Source organism: Desmodus rotundus, chromosome 8, assembly GCF_022682495.2.
Source record: "Desmodus rotundus isolate HL8 chromosome 8, HLdesRot8A.1, whole genome shotgun sequence".
Classification (NCBI taxonomy): domain Eukaryota; kingdom Metazoa; phylum Chordata; class Mammalia; order Chiroptera; family Phyllostomidae; genus Desmodus; species Desmodus rotundus.
Genome location: NC_071394.1, coordinates 123,580,918 through 123,602,613, shown reverse-complemented (window position 1 = coordinate 123,602,613; position 21,696 = coordinate 123,580,918). Strand labels below are relative to the sequence as shown.

The following is a 21,696-nucleotide window of genomic DNA, read 5'->3' as shown; positions in this document are numbered from 1 at the left end:
CGAAGTCCTTGGGGATGATAGTAATTATCTTATATTCTATTCTCATTGCTTTATCCCACAGTACCCAGAATAGCAATACCAATGTTACCACCAACAATATAATGACTTAAAATAGTTAAATGTTTTTTGTTTTGTTCTGTTTGGTTGTTATTTTACTGTTAGGCTATGTATAGTCCAACCATTGTAAACATTACTTGAAATAGTTTTTCTCCCTGTGCTTATGCTGCTAACTGGAAACAGGTCCACTGCATTGGATTTTAATATTTAGAAATAGCTTTTTTACTTTTAAATTATTTTTACTTTTAAGTGTGGTAAAAAGCATAACAAAATTTATCTTAACTACTTTAAAGTGTACAGTTCTGTAATTTTAAGTGTAGTCACATTGTTGTACAACAGATATCCAGAACTTTTCCATCTCTTGTAACACTGAAGCCCGGTGCATACTGAGCAACTCCCCATTCGCCCCCGCCCCGCCCCTGCCAGTTCCTGGGGACCACACTCTCCTTTCTGTCTCTGTGAGTGTGATTACTCCAGATACCTCATCTAAGAAAACTCACATGATATTTGTCTTTTTGTGACTGACTTACCGTATTTCACTGTCACAATGCCCTCAGGGTTCACTTGTGTTGTCACATGTGACAGGATTTCCTTCCTGAGTATACTCCACGGATGTATATAAGTACCACATTTTGTTTATCCATTCATATATCAGTAGATACTTGGGTTGCTTCCATGAGGAATTGGTTTGTAAATACACTGTTGTCTTACAGTTCCATAAAATGTTAACATTATATCTGAGGTCAGAACAACACAGAATATATTCAAAGACATCAACTTTATGTCTTGGTCTTTTCACCCCTATTTTCTCCTTAAGGGAATTTTTAAATTAACTGGTTTATTCTTATAGTTTTTTAATCTAAGAAGATAGATATATCTTGCCATTCAACAGACATACTAAAAATATATATATATATATATATTTGTGTCTCTTCTTTTAGAAAATGGTAGTATACCATAAATACTGTTCTGCACCTTGATTTAATCACCATATAATTGGACTATGTAGAAGTCTTCCTCATTTTTAAAAATTACTGTATAGTTATTTTGTTATATGGATATACTATAGTTTATTCCACGAGTTCCAGATTAATGGGCAGTTGAATTCTTTGCAGTCTTTTGCTGTTGAAAATAGTCCCGCACAAATGATGTACTGTGCAGGTCTTCTTTATTTTTGCCCGTGTATCTGTGGGGCTATCAAAGTGGGCTTGCTGGGCCAAAAGGTATGGTAATTCTGCCAGATGCTGTCGAATTCCCTTTGTAGTGGTTCTGCCATTTTGTATTCCCAGCAAAATGTGTGAGAGGGCCTGTCTTCCACCCCATAGTACTTTCCTGAATATGTTGTCAAGTTTTTGGACTCTTATTAGTATTTTAGTAAGAAATATAACTTATAAGTTTATATTTCTCTTAGCATGATCATCTTGTCATGTTCAGAACAATTCTTAAAAATTGTCATTCAGTTATAGTTCTCCCCATTTTTTCCCCCGTTACTCTCCCCCACCCTACCCAGCCCCCCACAGTCAGTCCCCCCCCCGCCCCTATTGTCTTTGTCCATGGGTCCTTTATACATGTTCCTTGATGACCCTTCCCCTTCTTTCCCTTGTTCCTGTCAGTTTGTTCTTTATTTCCATGTTATATTTTGGTTGCTTGTTTGTCTTATTATTTGGGTTCCACTGATAGGTGAGATTATATGGTATTTGTCCTTCACTGCCTGGCTTACCACACTTAGCATAATGCTCTCCAGTTCCATCCATGCTGTTGCAAAGGGTAGGAGCTCCCTCTTTCTTTCTGCTGCGTAGTATTCCCTTCTGTAAATGCATCACAGTTTTTTTTATCCACTATATACTGATAGGCACTTAGGCTGTTTACAACACTTAGCTATTGTAAATTGTGCTGCTGTGAACATTGCGGTGCATAGGTTCTTTTGAATTGGTGTTTCAGGATCCTTAGGATATAATCCCAGGAGTAGAAATGCTGGGCAATTTTTATTTTTTTCCTGTGATCTCTCCACCTCTTTAGTCCATTTTTCTAGATAGCAGAGTTTTGGGGGTTTTTTTCCCTAGTTTCAGAGACTCTCTAATGGTAATGGAGTGTAACTCTTTGTCTCATATAAGTTGTAAATGATTTTTTGCAGTTTGTCATTTTACTTTGTTTATAATGCTTTTGACACTCAAAAGTTTTTATTTTTGTCTAGTCTAATTTCTTGTCTTTTCCCCCTTCTTGCTTGTAGACTTTTGAGGCACTCTTAGGAATGTTTTCCCCATTCCTTGGTTATAAGATTTCCCTCATCCTTTCTTGTAGAACTGTAATTGTTCCCTCCCTCCATGCCCCCGTCCCCTTCTTTCTGAACACTTCTGGTCTGTTTGGAGTTTGTCCTGGTGGACAGTGCAGGGTTTGGTTCCAATTTTCTTTTTCCGTATGGATGTCCAGTGACCTCCACATCACTACTTTAAAAGTATTTTTCTTACTGATTTGAGATGCTCTTTTTGTTTTGTTGTTTAATATATTTGTCTGTTGGGTCTATTTCATGTGTTGTAATTGGGTCTGTATTCGTTGTTCTGTTCTGCTCCATTGGTGTGTATTCGTGAGCCTTTACAACATTATAGTATGTTTTATAATCTAATGAGGCTACCTTTCTACTTTTCCAGTATGCTTTCTGTCCATTTTTTAATGTTTCCAAATACACTTTATAATCAACCTGTCTTGCTCTAATTAGAAAAATATCTGGTGTTATTTTTATTTGGACTGCATTCAATGAATGGATGAATTAGGGAGAGAGCTGACATTTTTATGATATTGAGTCTTTTTATTCAAGAAGATAGTGTGCATTTTTCCATTGGTCTTACTTCTCTGTCTTTCAAGAATATTTTATATAATTTTCCTTAAATGGATTTTGGATATTCTTATAAGTTTATGTTTTTAAACTTACATGTATTTAAAAAATACATGTATGTATTTTTAAAACTTATTATCTGATATTGTGTATACCTGAAAGGTGTTGAATTTTGTATGTTAATTTTTTTAACCTCTTACTTTACTAAGTCATCTCATTGTTCTTGTAATTTTGCCATTGATGAGTTTGGGTTTTCTAGATATATAAGCCTAGAAGATGACAAAGGAAAATTTTCTGTATCTTTCCAAGGATCACAGACTTTTTCTAAGGTACTGTTCATCGGCAGTTCGGGGGCGTTTCTGGAGGTCATACTTAGCCTCTATGTTGCTATATTGTAGACGTTCCAGTCTGTGGTGCGCCAGTGTCGGTGTAAACCTTATCGTTTGTTCGTTAACAGGAGCTAGAAAGACAGAAACATATGTGTAGTGTGCTGCAGCATAAAATGAATGAACTTAAAGAAGGCCTTCGACAAAGAGACGAGCTTATCGAGGTATGTACATGAACTGTGGGAATAACTAACCTTGAACGAAATGCCTTGAATGGGATGCGGGACTGCGTGTTGGGAGGGGAGGGAGTTAAAATGTCACAGAGAGTTCACTACTTTCTTAATATTTGGCTGTACGCTAAAATTTTACAAATATGAAACATAAAGGTGGGTCTAAACAGTTAATGCTATGAACCCTATAAACATACCCCTTTCTAATAATAGAAGCTTTTGTAATTGTCTTTTATTCCTAAACACATTCTTTCCTGAAGGTATCTTAGAAATGGACAAAAGGAAAAATTAGAGAGTACCATTATTCTTTGGAACTTAGTGAATGTTTCTTTTGGAACATGATTCTTGGGGGGAAAAGAAGCTTGATTCTCACTGAGATAGATATATTGCTGAGGTGGCTAAAGGAAAACAAGAATTCTTGAGGCACCTGATATACGAAAAGGCAAAGGCTGGCCGGTGCTGAGTTCAGGTTTCTGCTGGTGGAGGGACTCTGAGGGCCACAGCGTTGGCTGCCCTTTAGGAATGGGAAGCAGCGTTGTCCACCAAGAAATCTTTGAAAGCGCTCATCATGCTTTTGTGCCTACTACTTCACATGCCATTTCTGTTTCTCTTTAAATGTGGTTTTTCTTCTTGAGGTTGTCATTTCTTGTAAGTATGGGGTTAAGTTTGTTGGTAAGGAATCCCGCCCACTGGTTTGGGTGTGTTTGTGGAGGGCGTCTAGTGTTGCCTTAGTGTTAGTGAGGAGTGCGTGCTGCCAGTAAGGCCCCGGTAGTGCTCTCCAGGAGATGCCTCACTTGCCACACTCAGCCACGGCCCTGGCTGCTCAGTCACCTCCACCCACACCCACACCCACTCCCACCCCCACCTCCCTTCTTTCCCCCACGGAGGCACATGCCTCACTTCATCTCTCTCCCTGTAAATGACTTTAAAAACCATTGAATAAAGGAAAAGAAGTGGTGTTTTTTTCTATTTGTGGTACTTTTCTTCATTCTTGAGAATAATTGAATTGAAACTAGCCTGCTGAAAGTAGGTAGAATTTGTGAATTCTAAAGAGAGACACAGATAACCTTTTATAAATATCAAGTTACACATGAAGCTCGTGGTCTTAGTTTTTCCATATATGGCAAGAAGCATGTTATCCAAATTCTGTTTGCTGCTAGTATTTCAATCAGTGTAAATCCTTCTTCCTTTTGTCCTTTCGTCTGTCCGTGTGCCAGCCATTTGTTACTTCTTTTCCTAATTAAGATGTATGTATACTTTCCCCCTTTTATGATTTCTAAAGAATAATGAAACTGCTTTGGGTAATTTGTCATTGTGGTTTCTTTAAAAGCCCAGGGTGCTGGCTGTACAAACTTCAAAAACATTAAATTAGTTTTAGGTGTTTCTTGTATTTAGAATTAACATCTCTTAGATGTTGATATCTGTGTTTACATGTAACTGAAAAACCTTTAGTCTGACAAAACAATGCTTTTTGGTCTGTGGAGTCTCACAATAGAGTAGATAAGAAATGTGTGAATTGGGGAAGTAGGAGATGATAATTTACCAATAATGCATTAAAGAAAACCTGTTAAACATACAGGGTCATTGAGCATCATTGCCTAAACAGAAGAGCTGTTTAAGAATTGCTAAATACTGAATCTAGTCTTTCTAAACGTTGATGTTGAGTATTTATTTATAATTCATGATGTTCTTTCTATCATAGACTCTGCGAACAGAAATTCACAATGATGAAGCTGAGATAGGTTTCTCTCTCTTTCTAGTTCTGCTTAAGATAATAAAGTTTAAAATGACTGCTTGTTCTCTGTGATAAGGATTGTAAGCAAATCTGAATTTCCCTCTTTAGAAATGTCCATTTTTCCATGTTCGGAAAAGCGGCAGTTATCCCAGAAAGAGTACACATGGGGAGCTAAGTGTACACAGAAACCCTAGCGGGCGCGCTGCCACATAGCTGTGGTTGGAACACTTACTCCCAGGCCCTCACTTACTTCCATAGGGAGAGCCGCTGAGAGTCCTGTCGCCAGAACACTGGCTGTCATCTTTCCTTTTAGCAAGCAGCTCCTGCTTTTCCTGTTCATCACAGACACTCGCTTATTGCCCCTTTAAGTTTCTTTATCAGCTTTATTTTTGTTCTGTTTTCCTCCCCTCAGCCCCTCCCTCGTTTCTTTCTGCTCTTTTACTACTTCTCTTCCCCTCTTCCTCTGCAGGAGAATCAGCGTATGCAGCAGAAAATAGACACCATGACAAAAGAGGTGTTTGAGCTCCAGGAGACACTTCTTTGGAAAGATAAAAGCATTAGGGTACGAGGTGAAACTGGGCTTTGGTTTGAAGCTCATTGATGAGGAATAGACGAATATAATTTAATTTAGAGATCCCTAAAGATCTGTCCTTTTGACTATTTTTAAGCATTTATACAGTGTGAAATATGAATAAACAGAAGACAGAAACTTCTGTGGGAAACCCTGATAAAATGGGTAGAAAGAACTCTTCTGCCCAGCTTCCTCCAGGCTTGTGCAACCCACAAGTAGAACTTTCTAAGGAAGTTCTTTATTTCCCCAGAATTCTTATCCAGAAGCAGCCACAGGCATTTGTGGGTAACTTTTTATCTTTACATTGCAAGAATTTGGATTAAGAAGCAAGAGGATAAGGAGTTGGGGTGGGGAAAGGTTATTAGCATTCCATAAATCCTTGGTAAGTAAAATAGGAAGAGATTAAAATCAGTTTAATTACAGAAGTGGATAGGAATGTCAGATTTTCCTGAGCTGCCAAGTCGTGACGTCATCTTCTAATTATAACCTCATAACTCCCCAAAGCAGGGGCCCAGATAAGGAAAATGACATCAGTGGCTTTTTGCTTAGCCTTCAGGTAGATTCTAAGTACACAGTAGGCTGAAAAAATTGTTGCCAGTTCATCCTGTGTGCCCCTTGACTGGCAGCCCCATCTGGTGGCATGACCTGTCTGTTTTGCAATTGGGGTACCCAGAGCCATGGCTGCCGGAGGCTCACCTTGTCAGGGAAGGGCTGTGGTGGGGGAAACAGAAGAAACCCCTTTCCCTAGGGGCACAGTGAGACAGGCTTGTTCTGCTTGAGGTTAGGTGGGGCAGGGAAAGGAAGCAAAGATCCCCAGGAGCACTTGTGACAGACATAGCCCTCTGCGTCCCACCCTCTGCGGTGAGGTGCAGTCCAATACCGGGTTCTTCGCACACCTCCAGTGACCCCGTCCTGTCACTAATAAACACCTGGGAAACAGTCACCTCCTAAGGGTTTGGTAGACCAAAGCTTAAAGAAATAAAGCTAACTTTTAGAGTTTCTAATACTTAAATACCAAGTTTCTAAAATTTTACCCAAAGCTGGAAGAGTCGTCTGGAGTATAATTAACAACTCTGTTAAGTTTTAAAATTGCAATCTACTAATTTTATTTAAATTTTCACTCGCGAAATTTAAAATGAGATGTGAAAAAATGTTTGGCACAAAGAAGGTAATTCAAAAGTTTAATTAAAATCTGGTCACTATCTAGAATGCGTTTCTTTTGGGACCTAATTTTCTTTAGCACATTCCCGAGGTCCATGGTTTCTGTTTTGTATAATTATCTCATTATTTTAAACTGATTGTTTTGGACCAGCCATGGAAAAATTCCAAACTTCTCAGTCCCATAAAATATCTCTTCAAAATAAAACAATTTTTTCCTACTAAAAAGCTGAGCCGATGATTAAGATATAAATTAGACTTTTTAATTTGCTCGGCATTTTTGAATGAATAAGTGGATATCTTCTTTCTCTGTGGTATATAATAATGTGTGCCTTTGTTTTTTTAAAAAATTAAACTTTCAAAACATTTTTGAGGTAATTGTAGATTCTCAATTATAAAAAATATATGAAGAGATCCTGTTTGTCCTTTATGTAGTTTTCCCCAAATGTAACATCTTGCAAAAGTATAACACAGAATCACAACCAGGATATTGACCTTTATATAGTCAAGATGCAGACGTTTTCATCACTATTGTAAGGATCTCTCCTGTTGTCCTTTTATAGCCACATCTACTATCTCCCCTCCCCTGTCCCAAGCCCTGGCGACCACTAACTTCTGTTTCTATAATTTTGCCATTTTAAGAAGTCACATAAATGGAATTGTACAGTATTTAACCTTTTAGAATTATCTTCTTTCACTCAGCATAATTCCCTTGACATTCATCCAAGTTGTTGCATGTATCAGTTTGTCCATCCTTTGACATTTAAAAAACAATAAAAACTGTGGTAAAGTACAAGTAACATAAAATGCACCACTTGTAAGTGTGAACTTAGTTGGTGGTATTAAGTGCATTCACACTGTCACGCTATGGTCACCGCCACCCCCCACAGAGCTTTCTCATCTCGTAGAACTGGAACTCTGTCCCCATTAAGCGAACCCCCTATCCCCGCAGTCCCTGGCAACTGCCATTCTACTTTCTGTCTCTATGCATTTGACTCTAGGTATCTCATGTAATTGGAATCACTAGTACTTGTCTTTTTGTGACGGGCTTACTTCACTCAGCATAGTGTCCTTAGGTTCGTCCATGTTGTAGCGTGTCAGAATGTCCGCTCTAAGTCTGCACAATAAATACTCCACTGTGTGTATGTACCACCATTTGTTTATCCAGCTGTGTGTTGGTAGGCACTTGGTTTGCTTTCACCTGACTGTCCTGACTGATGCTGCTGTGAGCATGGGTCTGTCTGTACCTCTCTGTGACCCTGTGTTCATCCTTTGGGTGTGCGCCCGTGGGTGGGACTGCTGCCCAGCATGGTAGTTCTGTTCACTTTCGCGAGGGGCCTCCATACCATCTTCCTTAGCAGCTGCACCGTTTTCCACTGCCGTCAGCTCTGCACACACGTTCCGATTTCTCTGTAACCGCAGCAATATTTGCTTTCTGTTTTTTCCATAGTAGCCAGCCCAGTGCATGTGATGTGGTCCCTACCTTGACTGATAAAGACGCAATTTCAGCATGGTCCGTGACTACCTAATGCATCACTCGTCTCGGGCTTCATTTTCAAGATTTAAATTTAGTAACTTCATGAAGGAGCCTGGCCATTATTTTCACATTAAAGTTCAGTTTTCTTTAGTTCTTCCTTTATTGATCCTGCGGGGCTCCTGTCTTTATCCCCAAGGCTGGACCAGGCACTAGGTAGCCATGCGTAGAACAGACACTACATACAAAGGACGTTTATATCCATGTAGCCCAGTATAAGACTCGCTCCCATTCTGAAAGGTATTTGTGCCCCTGTGCAATGATATGGAGAGTTAACCTGCTGCCCAAAAGTTCAGCCTCTTGTACATATCTTTCAGGCTTCTTGACACTGCAATTTGAGGTGAGGTCAGGGGTAAAGAGTTATTGAAATCCCCACAAGCATATACTTTTTACCCTAAAAAAAAATCACTGTAGGAGCTGTTGTTGAATGCAAACACAAGGTTAGTGGTTATATGGTTAGGTAATACAGAGCATTTCCGATCCAGCGTGAATACATTTGGTCCAATTGTAAGGTATTTCAGTCCTCTTCAAACTTTGTGGTGAAATGGGAGAACTTACAGGATGTATTTTAATTTCCCCATCCATAATTATGGGAAGATGAAATAAAAAAGTCCAAAAGTAAAGATTAAATCCACTGCTGTAAGATGTGGAAGAGGAGCAGATAGCATATTTGAGCATTTGCTAGAATTCCTAGCTTCACATTGGTCTGTTCCCAGGAGATCTCTTCCATTCGGGGGGGGGGGGGGCGGGGATCTATAGAGCATGTTGTGGCAGTGCCCGGTGACACAGTTACCCGTGGCGATGCATGACATAACTGTGCACGCAGACACCAGTAACCGAAATACCTCCCTCGGCAGACTGTGAAGTGGCTGGCCACGGATGGGAAAGCATCGCTTGTGTGCTTTGTTGTCTCGGTGTGACACTTGTTATTAATGTAATGGAGTGTTAATATGAGCTTGAAGTGTGCGAGGAATGCCTCATGATATTAGAGGCTCACGTTACGGATTTACAGGCAGACTCGAGGCATGTCATGTGGTGTGAATTGTTGAAGGGAAGTTAACTGTTGGCGCTACAGTTGGGTAGGTGAGGAGCAGGCCTGGCCCTGTGGCCTGCTTTTCAAGCAGCATTTGGGGTCACAGTAGGGGATGTAATCGTGGCCTTCGTGGTTCTGTGGTATGGCAAAAGTTTGCAAGGACTCTGGAACCCAAAATAACTGGCTTCATTTTTGAGCTTTGCCACCTACTGTGACTTTGGGCAAAAATATATACCTTCTCTGAGCCTCAATTTTCTGGCCCATGAAATGGGAATAATACAAAATATAGGGTATGTAAGGGACAAGTTTTATATGTATTATATACATATATACATTTGGGCTTTTACATATGACATAGAAAAGCCTACATGTATATACAACAGTGCCTACCATAGAGATGGAGCTACGCAAATGGTAGTTGCTTTCATCCCTTACTCACTCACAGTTTGGTGGCAGAATAGGATTATAATGACTTTAAAAACTGGCCAGTTACTCAGCAACCAGTCACTAAGCAGTTGGGCCACTTCTAAACTGAGTAAACGGAGAGAAAATGACCTTTTGTAGTTTAACTTCTTGGATTAATGGGAATGCTGGCAGAAAACATTAAATATATGAACAAATGGGTAGAGAAGGGCTTTTTCAAAGAGCCCAGCTGTCAGGTCCCTGAATAGACTGCCTAACTTGGGTGTGTTTTGAAGTCTGGGTTATTCGATTACATAGAGTAGATTTGATCGGCTACTGATGACCAGAGTTGTTCCTGCCTCTGTGCTGTGGTCCGTAGCTCTGACAGCTGGGAGAGCCAGGCAGTGACCCGGAAAACGCAAATGGAAACACCAGCTGGCCTCTCCTGAGCCTCCCCCGTGGTCTTTCTTACACAGCCCGGCGGGGCTTTACACCGAGGACCCCTTAAAGCCTGTGCCCATGGGATGAGTGCTGCTGCCACCTCCTCCCTTTTCTCAGTCGAGGAAGCCGAGGCATAGATCAGCTAGTACGGGCAGGGCTCCAAAGCCAGCTGCTAAAACCTGTGTTTGCTACCCTCTGTAGGTGGGCTGTATTTATTTTGTCAGTGTATTTTTGTTTTTCACATTTTGAAGGTGTGTCGGAAAACCAGTTACTCTTAATTGTATTTAATTAACAAAATAGGTTCTTGACAATCCCTTTGAAGATAAATTATTTTTAATTAAGTGGTAATTGAAGGAGATTTTACCACACTACTTGCTGAAAAAATCCCTGCAGCCCATATTTAATTGAAATACCTTGTTATACTGGTCATTTTTCCGAATTTTTTTTCAAAAAAATCAAGTATATTCCTGAATAAACTATTTTAGTTGAAATGTGGGGGTTTTGTTTGATTGATTCACCAAATGGAAGTGCACTAAGGAGACCAGTAAGGTCAACTTTATTTTAACATTACTGCTGCCTTCATTTTCCATTTCCTGTTTGTTCATTGACTGGAATAGAAAGATTCACTTTCCTGCCTGATGTGATAAGCATGTTCTGCCGAGTTTGTGCACGATTAACCAGTGTTATTAAAACTGTCTCCTGGAGGTGTGTATCTGCGTAACTCCGTACTTCCTCTCCTGTCTGACTGCTTGTTTCCAAGCTTTTAATGCTGCCTTGTCTTTTATGCCTTTATCTTTATTTGAATCAGGTACTTCTCTGCTCCCTTTCACTTGCCTTCTTCTGTGCCATTCTTTCCCTTGCTACCCCATCTAAACCCAGGCCCTAGAGAAACAGAAAGAATACACTTCCTGCCTCAGGAGTGAGCGAGACATGCTCAGAGAGGAGCTGGCTGACCTGAAGGAGACAGTGAAGGCGGGAGAGGTACGTATGTCAGCGTCAGCCTGGAGCGCGTGTCCCTCAGCGCTTTATCCTGCCTTCCTTTCACCCTGTCCTCCCTCCTGGCATGAACACAGAGCACAGAGCTCGCTCTTCAGTCCAGGTTTGGTAGGTTTAAGTCGTTTCTTCTAGAGAGTTGGGTCCCGTGGGACCAGCTCTCACCAGGTTTCACCTGTGGCAGACCTGTTGTCACAGCGTCACCTCCCAGAGCACACTGCTTCCATGTGGGCTATATTTGTGATGGCAGGTTTTCTCCTTCCCCACAGAAACATGGCTTAGTCATCATCCCTGACAGCACTCCCAATGGCGATGTCAATCATGAGCCCATGGTGGGAGCCATCACTGTGGTGTCTCAGGAAGCTGCTCAGGTCTTGGAGTCGGCAGGAGAAGGCCCTCTAGGTAAGACACGGTGGCTCTGTTGGCTTGGGTTAGTGTTACCCTGTTAGACTTCCAGCGTGTTTGTATCCTGTCTTGGAAAACAAAGACGACACGAGGACTGTCTGAGCCTTATCTGATCCTTAACAGGAGTAAATCTGGGCACATGTCTTCAGACATCCTTGATCTCGGGTCATTGTAAGTCCCTTGGATGGAAGCACTGTGGCTATAAAGACATTGCTTTTTCACTTAGATACAGCGCATCGCTTTTTCAATTAAATACAGACCTGCGTCCCAGGGAACCAGTGGGCTGGTAGTATGTTTCCAAGTATGTTTTCTTCCTGGAGCATCTGGTTTTAGGTTTTGCTACTTACCCAAGGTTCTTGCAGTTTTTGCCACCTCATTCCTTAAGTCAAGAAACAGATGACCAAGAAGGTAGATATCAGAGGAGCGTTATTTCTAGAACAGGGCTTCTGAGCCTCTTTAAGTCTAAGCCTCTTAAATTTAACCCTTTGAGAATCTAGTGTCACCTCTCTCAGGAACCACACAGGTGCCTGTCAACTGCCTCCACTAAGAATCCTGCTCTAGAGGAAGAAAATGGCACGGGTGGACACTGCATCATCAGCTTACTTTTATTTAAAACAAGTGATCTTTTTTCCATCTTGTTTTCATAGACGTGTAGGATTCCTAGAAGAGTGGGGTGTAAGAGTGAGAGAAGTCAAACTTTCCAAAGTTAGCGAGCGCTGCCCCTGCTGCCCACAGTTGCAGAGGGTAGCTGTGGGGCACACTGACGAAGCAGAAGGGGCTGGCCTGGCGGGTGGGAGCTGCTATAGGGGATGCACTGAGTGCGCGGCTCTGGCAGCTCACAGTGTTTCTTCTGCTCCTTGGGAAGGTGTGAAGAAGAAACCAGAACTTCGATTTAGCCATGATCCTGACTCCTTGTAGGCGGCAGGGGTGTCCAAACTTTGGGTGTCTCTGGGCCACACTGGAAGAAGAGTTGTTTTGGGCCACACATTAAATACACTGTGATATGTAATCACAAAAAAAAAATCATGATGTTTTAATTAAATTCATGTTTTCGTGTTGGGCTGCATTCACAGCCATCCTGAGCCGCATGCGGCCCGTGGGCCACAGGCTGGACGCCCCTGTGTAGGGGGTGCTGACTAGGTGTCATCTGCTGCTTTTACTCATCCATGGGCATCCCTCAGCCCAAGGGGCCTATTTTAATGTGCGTGCTTGGGAATGAGTAGCCCCTGACTCCAGCTCCGGGCCAGGAGCAGCTCCGTGATCCTGCATCCGAGCCTGATTAGCCCTTGGTGGCCCGCATTCCTTCACCCGCTAGCTTTTGTGTGTTTTTGCTTCTTCCAGCATTGTGTTTCCCAGTTTTCTTTGTTCCAGCTTCTCCCAGTCCCCCTTTGAACCCCTGACCTCTGTCCCATGGTTTGTTTTCTCCAGCTCAGGGCTCACTTCAGCCTGTGGGAGTGCCCTCGGCGTTTGAGTTGTCAGTCCACTAGTGAGAGCGTGCAGGGTTTTGAACAGGGAAACGATCTTTGTGCTTCGGTTTGTCTTTAAGTGGAGAATCACTGCTCTTGGGAGCAAATGCTGTATTTAGTGCCTGATAAATGCCAGTCATGTGGAAATGTGTTGAATAATGAGGTACTTTTCCTTAACACCACGAAAGCCTTCATGTCTTGATACAACTGTAAGTTGTTTATCAAATAATATTTGCTGTTTTTAAATTTATGGAATTATTTTTTTATTTTTATACTTCATTACAAATTCAGTTTACAACCTTTTTAATTTGTTTTAGATGTAAGGCTACGAAAACTTGCTGGAGAAAAGGAAGAGCTACTATCACAGGTAAAGGCTTTCTTCTCATTGGAAGGTCATGTTAACTGTAACTGAATCACATGGTAAAATGTTAGATGTGCTTATTTTAAATATCAGTACTCAAGTAAGATTTGAAGGATAAAAATATTATTCACATATCACCTCTTTGCTGCCTCCTATTCTTCAAAAAAAATTGTAGGACACATAGTGTGAGGGTCAAACAGTTCTACAGAGCTAGTTGTGAAGACAGAGTGCTCGGCCCTGCCTCCCCACCCGTACCCGTGACTATTCCTACTCAGTACTTTTAGCTAATTCTGCTGGTGCGTACTGTCCTTGTTTATTTGTCTATAATGTGCTTATGTTGCTTCTTGACTGTTCTGTTTTGGCATCTCTGTTGCCATCCATCTATGGAAGGTGAACGTTCAGCCTTCTCTCACCCATGCCCCCACCACACGTGCACGCATACGTCCCATCCCCACGTCTGCCCAGTAAAGAGACAGCGTCCTCCTAGGCTGTTTACGTTGTCATCAGGACTCTGTAAACACTACCCACAGTGGGGCCCTGGCGTGTCCTGGGACGGCCTTTCATCTCTCTCACAACTCTATTCCCCCGCAAAGCTAGGATCGTAGCATTCCTTTTCATGTGCTTACTTTTCCGTGTGTTCGTTACTAATCTGGTTGCAGACTTACCGACGGTAATTAAATCCTGTAAGCGTGTTCAGATGCGTGAAGTCTTCTCTCGGTTCCATCCTTTCGACTCTCGGAGACTCTGGCTCATCCCATTCTGACTTAATGGTCGTTCCCTCAGTGCAGAGACTTGTCCGCCCTCGTCGTCTTCTCGGGTTCCTCTGTCGGCCTTCCTCCTTCCATTCATTTTCATATGTCGGTACATCCTCCAGTAACTTCCTGAGAAAAGGGTATGTGGGCTGTAAATTTTTCTTAACTTTGGAGGCCTGAAAATGCCTTTGCATTACCCTGTTGGCTGATTCAACAGTTTGGGTATAGAATTCTGTGTTTTAATTGTTTTCCTTCACCTTTTCTTTTTTTTTTTTTAGAAATTACTTCATTGTCTTCTGGCTTCCAGTATGGCTGTTGAGAACTTCAAGGACATTTTGTTTTTGATCTTTTGCATGTGACCCATTTCCCTCTCTCTGGAAGGTTGTGTCATACTCTTGTTCCTAGTGTTCTGAAAGTTCACGGTGATGCGGTTTGGAGTTTTCCTGTGTGGTCTGGGACCCCGTCAGTTTGAGGAGCTCCTATCTTTCAGTTCTGGGAAATTTTCTTGAATGATTTTTCTCCCTTCCCATCTTCTGTATTATCTCCTCTGGAAACTCCTATTCAATCATTCAAATGTCAAATGAGATTCCACTATTTAACAGGCACTATTCTAGGCATTTGGGATATTTCAGTGAACAAAATCAGTTAAAGAAAAAACCTCCTGCCCCAATGGACCTTGCATTCTAGTGGAGGAGACCAGGCAATGAATAACAAATGTAATTACCAGGTAAATGATAGGGTATGTTAGAGGCTTGTGTTTCTCCAGCCACATTAAGCTGTATCAGTGCAGGCATGGAGTGGGCAGAATTAAGTTTTACCAGGCGAGCATAACAGGGCAGAGGAGGTGAGAGGGTGATGATGGCCCTAGGGATTAAACTGGTAAGGAGGTTTGAGAGACATCTAGGGAGACATCAAGGCACGGGAGCACTGGATTGCAGGTGCCAGTGGGATCAAAGGATTTTTGGAGTTGGGGTGCAGAGAGAATGCACTGGAATGCACAGTTAGAAGACACATGGATCGGAAGTATGTAGGGATTGCAATATCTAGTGAGGAGAGACAGTACGTGACTGTGGGAATGAGTGACTGACGGCAAGAAGGGATGATGGCAAGATCCTTTGTGAGGAGGTGTTCTGGAAGCTGAGATTACTTGTAGCAGAAATCCTCTATTTAGATGTATTTTGAAATTGCCAAGAATTAAAGACAGGACTAGTTTTGATGCAGTGGGAGACAGCAGCTAAAATAGTGAAGAAAGAGTGGGATGATGGCAGTGATGAGGGGTAGTTAGTGTGCATAATTCAAAGAGATCAGGTTAGGAACTGGGAGTTTCTGGGAGGAGAGAGGGAGAATCATGTGGCAACAGCAGGGAAACCAAGAGGACACCCATTCCATTTTCAGGCTCAGCAGCAGGAGGGCTGTGGGACAAAGAAACAGCTTGAGAGGGCTGCAGAGGAAGCAGGACCCTGTTAGAGCACCGGGTAAAGGGAGCACTCAGAGACGAGGTCGAGGATCAGCAGGGATTGCTGGTGATAGACTGGTAGCCCAGAGGGCACAGCGGGAGAGTTTCAGACGGGGAAAGGCTGGGAGATGAAGACAGAGTAGAGTTTGTGCAGAGCCTTTTGGGGAAGAGTGCAGGAGAAGGTATGACTCTGTTTGAGGTGGACATAGACTGGAGGCATGGGGATAATGATGATAGTCTCGGTTCACTCGGCAGATGATGATGGTGACCCTCTGTGTGTTGAAGGGGCGGCGGTGCCTGGGAAGCATGGCCTGAGTCCCAGTGCAGAGCTCGCCCTTTCCCCTTTAGGGGGGGTGGCAGACTTGTTGCTGGTGCTCAGGCTTCCCCTTGACCCTTCTTGATGAGTCGAGGACACAGTTGGGGAAGCCGTCTGGAACTCTGAGCATGCAGACTCACCCTCAGCCCTTGAGGAAGGATGAAGAGAAGGCATGGGGAGGCTCCGACTCAGTCCCAGAAGTAGCACCCTTTGTGGGGCGGGTGGAGGCCATGGTGGACTTGCTCTGAATCGTGCTTGCTGTGAGGGTAGGAGTTGTAGCGATCGGGGAAACAGACTGATTTCTCAAGGAGTGGACATCAGATCTCTGGCACTGATGCTCTTTTTGTTTCGCTCCTGTTTTTCCATCTCCTTTTGCCTTTTTTGCTTTACTTTTAAAAGAGTTTCTCAACTTAATCTTCTAATACTTTTATTGAGTTTCTACTTCCGCAGATATTTTCACTTATCTCAGAGGACAGGGAGAGACTGGTTTGTTTTCTGATGTTTTCTTCTGTTTGCAGTTTGTTTCCTTCCAGATGCTCTTTTATGTATGTTTATTCGGTCTTCAGTCTTAAGTGTGGGGTACTAGCAGGCTGACGGGCAGCTCTGAGGAAATGGGTGAGCTTGTCCAAGTTTTTGTGAGGATTGATGTGGCTGGTGTTTTCTTGGGAACCTTCAATGTGGGCATGCTGGTCTTTTATTTTAGGCTAGCCAGAGAGTTCTATTTAGCTGTGACTCCAGTCTACTGCCTGAGGGCACAGGCCCAGCTCTCTGCATTCTGGGACCGGAGTGGGGACTAGAGGCCTCAGAGTTCAGTGCTTTCCTGTTCACCTAATCTCCTTGTTGGCTGCATGTGGGCTCCTTCCTATCTCCTTATGCTTAGCCTTATATGTTCCCCCAACCCCAATCCCTTTCATTTTTTAGTTCCTTTATTTTGCAAATTAAAAGAAGAACCCAGCTTTTTGGGGTGTAAGTGGTATAGAATAAGGTGCACATACTGAAAGCGTACAAAATATCTGTGCTATTTTCCTAGGGCTTTTATAACAAACCACCACAGACTGGGTAGTTAAGAACAGAAATGTATTATCTCACAGTTCTGGGGACTAGAGGCCTAAGATCAAGGTATTAGCACTGTGTTGCTTCCTTCCGAGGCCTGTGCAGGGACATCTGCTCCATGCTTCTCTTTTAGCTTCTTTGGGCATCGTTGGCATTCTCTGGCTTATAGATGACATTCTCTGTGTCTTCACATCGTCTTCCCTCTCTGTCTCTCTCTTCATCTGGAATTGTTTTTATAAGGACACCAGTCATGTTGGTGTAGAGCTCCTCCCTACTCCAGTGTGACCTCATCTCAACCCAGCAGTGCAATGACTCTGTTTGCAAAAAGGGCATAGTTTGAGGATTTGAATATATGAATCGGGGGGGCGGGTAGTCAGAATTCAGCTCATAACAATACCTGTGGAATGATCACCGCAGTCAAGATGGTGAAAAGATTCATAACGTTCCAAAGTTTCTATGTCCCTTTGTAAACCTTCCCGCTGCACCTCCCTCTCTTCCCCTCTCCAGGCAGCCACTGATCTTCTTTCGTCACTGTAGATGGGTTTGCATGCTCTGGAGCTCCCTGTGACTGGAGAGCATCTGTCATACACTTAGAGACTTAGCCGTGCCGTTGCCCGTGTCAGTGGTACCCCCTCCTCTTTTTGCTGAGTGGTAATTCCATTGTGTGAATGTAGCAAGCACGCAGTTGGTTTGTCCTTCTGTTGATGGACATTTGGGTTATTTTTAGTTTTGACTATTATGAATAAGCTACCCTGAATGTCCTTTATTTTGGGTAAGATAAGGTAGATTATGTAGCCAAACTAAAAAATATATTTCCCATGGTTCTGTACACAGAAAAATTTCTAAGTAAGAATATTTAACCTAACTCTAAAACAAAACAAAAACATGTAACTGCCCATAGAATTTCCATTTTGAATAAAAGTGACAAAAAAATACGGGAATGTGGTGTTCTGAAATCCTACACAACTAATAACATGGGTCCCTGGTGCTGGAGCTCATGCCTTTGGGTGTTTGCACAGCTTCTCTGAGCACCTTCAGCGCTGTCCCCCACAGCGGTGCCCCAGACAGTGGCGACTGCATGAATGGTTTGTGTGGCTCACGAGGATCTGCCTCCTTCTTTGATGTGGCCATCGGGCCGGCGTCTGCTCCTCAAGAGCCTGGATCCTGTTGATGAGCCTGTGTTTCTCCTGCAGATTAGGAAACTGAAGCTGCAGTTAGAGGAGGAGCGGCAGAAGTGCTCCAGGGGCGACGGCTCGGCGGGCGGGGACTTGGCCGGACTGCAGAACGGCTCGGACCTGCAGTTCATCGAGATGCAGAGTAGGTGCTGTGCAGGCCCTTCCCTGTGCGGGCTGTCGTGGTCAGTGTTGGGACCAAGCAGCAGTGTCTGCTGGCCTGTGTGTGCCTCGGGGGAGATGAGAGCACTCTCCCCCCTCCTAGGCAAGTGAGTTCTAGGACAGTTTGCAAGTAGGGACACACCCATGTCAACCTCAAGCTCCCATGCCTTTCCGAATTACAATTTTTTTTGTGGAATTTGTCTTGGAATAATTGGAGGAATGTATTTAGAACTAATTCACACTGATATGGAGTAGCTTCAGAATTTTCTGTTTTCTTGTTAACTCAAATTAATTATTATTAGATGGAATTTAAAACAAGGTATAAAGTAAGCCTATTCAGTTTATCTAAATTTTTAAAGATTTTATTTAATTTCAGAGAGTAAGGGAGGGAGAAAGGGAGAGAAACATCAACACGTGCAAGATACATTGATTGGTTGCTTCTCGCATGCCCCCACCGGGGACCTGGCCTGCAACCCAGGCATGTGCCTGACTGGGAATTGAACCGGCAGCCTTTCGGTTAGCAGGCTGACAATCTAGTGTGCCACACCAGTCGGGGCATGACCCCCTATTATTTTAAAATGCCTACTATATTCACAGTAATTCCCATGGTAGGGGAGTTCAGAAGCCACACATACATAATTAGATATTGTATAATTTACTGATGGGAAATACTTTTATTTTTCCAATTTGAATAGTGGCATTTCTGGTGACTTATTTTAAAATATTGGTTATTCCATGGCTTTTTCATCTAAACATTCTGAATTAGGCCAAAGAGAAAAAAGACTATTTGGATTAAGGCTTATCAATACTGTTCATACAGTCTTTTGAGGCTATTGTTATTACCCTTGTGGTACTCCCTGGTGAATGCTGTGTTCTGGAAATGCCATTCTGGCACAGAGAGTTGCAGACAGGGACCTGATGAGAGGGAGGTTGAGATGGTGAGCTGAACCACTGCAATGGCTGTCAACAGTCTTGGAGAGGGGACAGGGGTGGGGATGGATTGGAGAGAGATTGGCCTAAAGCAGCAAAATCAAAAGGAATCATACTGAGGGGCAGTGGGCGTGTGTTTAATTATGTGTGAGTGCTTCCTACTGCAGGCGGGCATTGCCTGGCACTTGGGAAAGGCAGGGAGACAGCGCTGGGGAAGGCTGGGCCTGGCTTGTAAAGACAGAAGCAGGCAGCCCCAGCCAGCGTAGCTCAGTTGGTTGGAGTGACGTCCCATGGACCAAAAGGTTGCAGGTTTGATCCCTCATCAAGACATATCCATAGGTTGTGGGTTCAATCCCTGGTGGCGGTGACTACGGGAGGCAACCAATTGATGCTTCTCTCTAGCATCAGTTTCTCTCTCTCTCTTTCTTCTCCTCCTGCCCTCCCTCTTCCTTCTCTCTAAAATCAATGAAAAAATATCCTTGGGTTAGGATTAAAAAAAAAAAAAAAAGACAAAAGTGGGCAGCTGCCTGCACCAGAAAGGCAGGAGAGGAACCGAGGCACCTTGCCTGTGGGGTCTAGCCCCTGCCTTGGCTGTGAGCATGGTGTCTGGGGTGGAATTTCCAAACACAGATGGAAGGGCGGAGGCGAAGGACTTACACTTTTGCAAAGAGGACAGGATGGGTGGTTTGGAGAGTGAGAAGGAACATTTTGATAGTAAGTTGCTGGGGTGAAGAATGAAAAAACTAGATCCCGAAGCTTCTGTTTTAGAGCCCAGGAATGGGGATCATTCTCTGTGACTCCCAGGGGTGGCTTTTGGGGAGAGGGTTTTATAACTCCATTACTTTCAGGGTGACAGTAACTATCTTGCGTTCAAGACTATGTAGGCAGTAGTGACCTTAGTTACGGGGAACAGCGCGAGAGTTCCCGAGTTAGGTGGATTACGTAGGGTTTATCTCCTGTAACACGTACAACCCTCCCCGTCCTCATTTCAGACAGTGACTGTTAAGCTTGGCGTGCTGGAGGGGATTTTTTTCTCCCCCATTGTTTATAAGCTTCTCATTTTAAATGGTTTACATCTTAGGTCAAATGTATGTCTACTGATCCATATAGCTTTACCCATACCACATCATCACATACTATTGAAAAACATTTGTTTCAGCAAATATGTATTAAGCATACACTATGTGCAAAGCATTTGGCTAAATACAGAGGTGGACTCAAAAAGGCTAGACAAGGCCCCTGTCCTTGCATATATGTTAAGGGTGCATAATAAATACTGTAAAAGAATGCAAACAGAATGCCACAAGGGAAGAAGTTGTAGTTAACTAAGGCGAGTCGTGACGGCGGTGAAGATTGAGCACAACCTTGGAGGCTGGTTAAGACTTCAGTCAGAGGTGGGGACCGAGGGGCACTTGCAGTATGGGGGAGCAGGACTGGGAGTTGGGAAAGTGCAGGGCTGGGGTCCAGGAAACCGGGGTGCCTAGTCCTGTGAATGCAGAGGCTCCCTGGGCTGTGGGGCTGCCGAGAAGCCGGGCCGACAGGGCTCCTTGCCTAACGTCCACCTACACACATCATGGGGTGAAGGGTTGTGTCTTTTTCTAACTCCTGACCCAAGGGATGCTGTTACAAGGCAGGCGCTGAGGCTTGTAGCACCCACAGCTCGAGACTGGGCCGCCTCCTGTGCAGTCGTTTTGTCTCTTTAGACTGCACAGCCCTCTTCTGTGCTGCAGAGGGTGTCACTGCCTGATGGGTCACACGTTCCCTTCTCACAGGTGATTCACTCTTCTCTTCTGTTCTAGGAGATGCTAATAGACAAATTAGTGAATACAAGTTTAAGCTTTCAAAAGCAGAACAGGATATAACTACCTTGGAACAAAGTGTAAGTACTTCTTTTCATGGTAGCAAGTGATTTAAATTCCCTTAAGGCACATCTGCTTCCTGCATCTAAGCCGCTAAGGAAGGAGTGCCCAGGCTTCTTCCGGCTGCCTTTACCCTGGGCCTCTAGAACAGCTGTGTGTTAAAGTGGGAAAGCCAGCAGGGAACACCTGGCAGGGCACTTCGCCTTCTGGTTTCTGTGAAAACAGAAAACTGTAGCTTTAATTCTGTTTTTTAATAGATTCTGCATGAGAATTCAGGAAGATTGTAGTTTATTACAAAATGCTTACTGCACATTTCAAGATGTCGAAATACTTCTCTACTTAGTGAGTCTCCTCCTGCAATGTTACTTTGGCACTTAGACAATATGGTCATCATAGAACTTACCATGGGAAATCGGCCCTATAATGAATGACTCTATAGCTGGAATCCTTT

At 43.2% G+C, this 21,696-nt stretch overlaps 1 protein-coding gene across 20 annotated transcripts in view; it reads left to right on the top strand.

Annotated features, from left to right (window-relative positions):
• The window catches only part of LRRFIP2 (LRR binding FLII interacting protein 2), a 98,143-nt gene that overhangs the window by 73,980 nt on the left and 2,467 nt on the right, over positions 1 to 21,696 (top strand). For 10 of the 20 annotated variants that reach the window (XM_053930233.2, XM_053930231.2, XM_053930225.2 and 7 more), the window contains 7 exons: positions 3,348 to 3,440; positions 5,651 to 5,743; positions 11,200 to 11,301; positions 11,583 to 11,715; positions 13,502 to 13,551; positions 18,316 to 18,439; positions 21,186 to 21,265. In XM_053930233.2, the coding sequence (XP_053786208.1) occupies positions 3,348 to 3,440; positions 5,651 to 5,743; positions 11,200 to 11,301; positions 11,583 to 11,715; positions 13,502 to 13,551; positions 18,316 to 18,439; positions 21,186 to 21,265 (675 nt within the window). The remainder of the gene's footprint in view (positions 1 to 3,347; positions 3,441 to 5,650; positions 5,744 to 11,199; positions 11,302 to 11,582; positions 11,716 to 13,501; positions 13,552 to 18,315; positions 18,440 to 21,185; positions 21,266 to 21,696) is intronic. The other 10 variants (XM_053930235.2, XM_053930234.2, XM_053930232.2 and 7 more) reach the window with 2 other exon arrangements.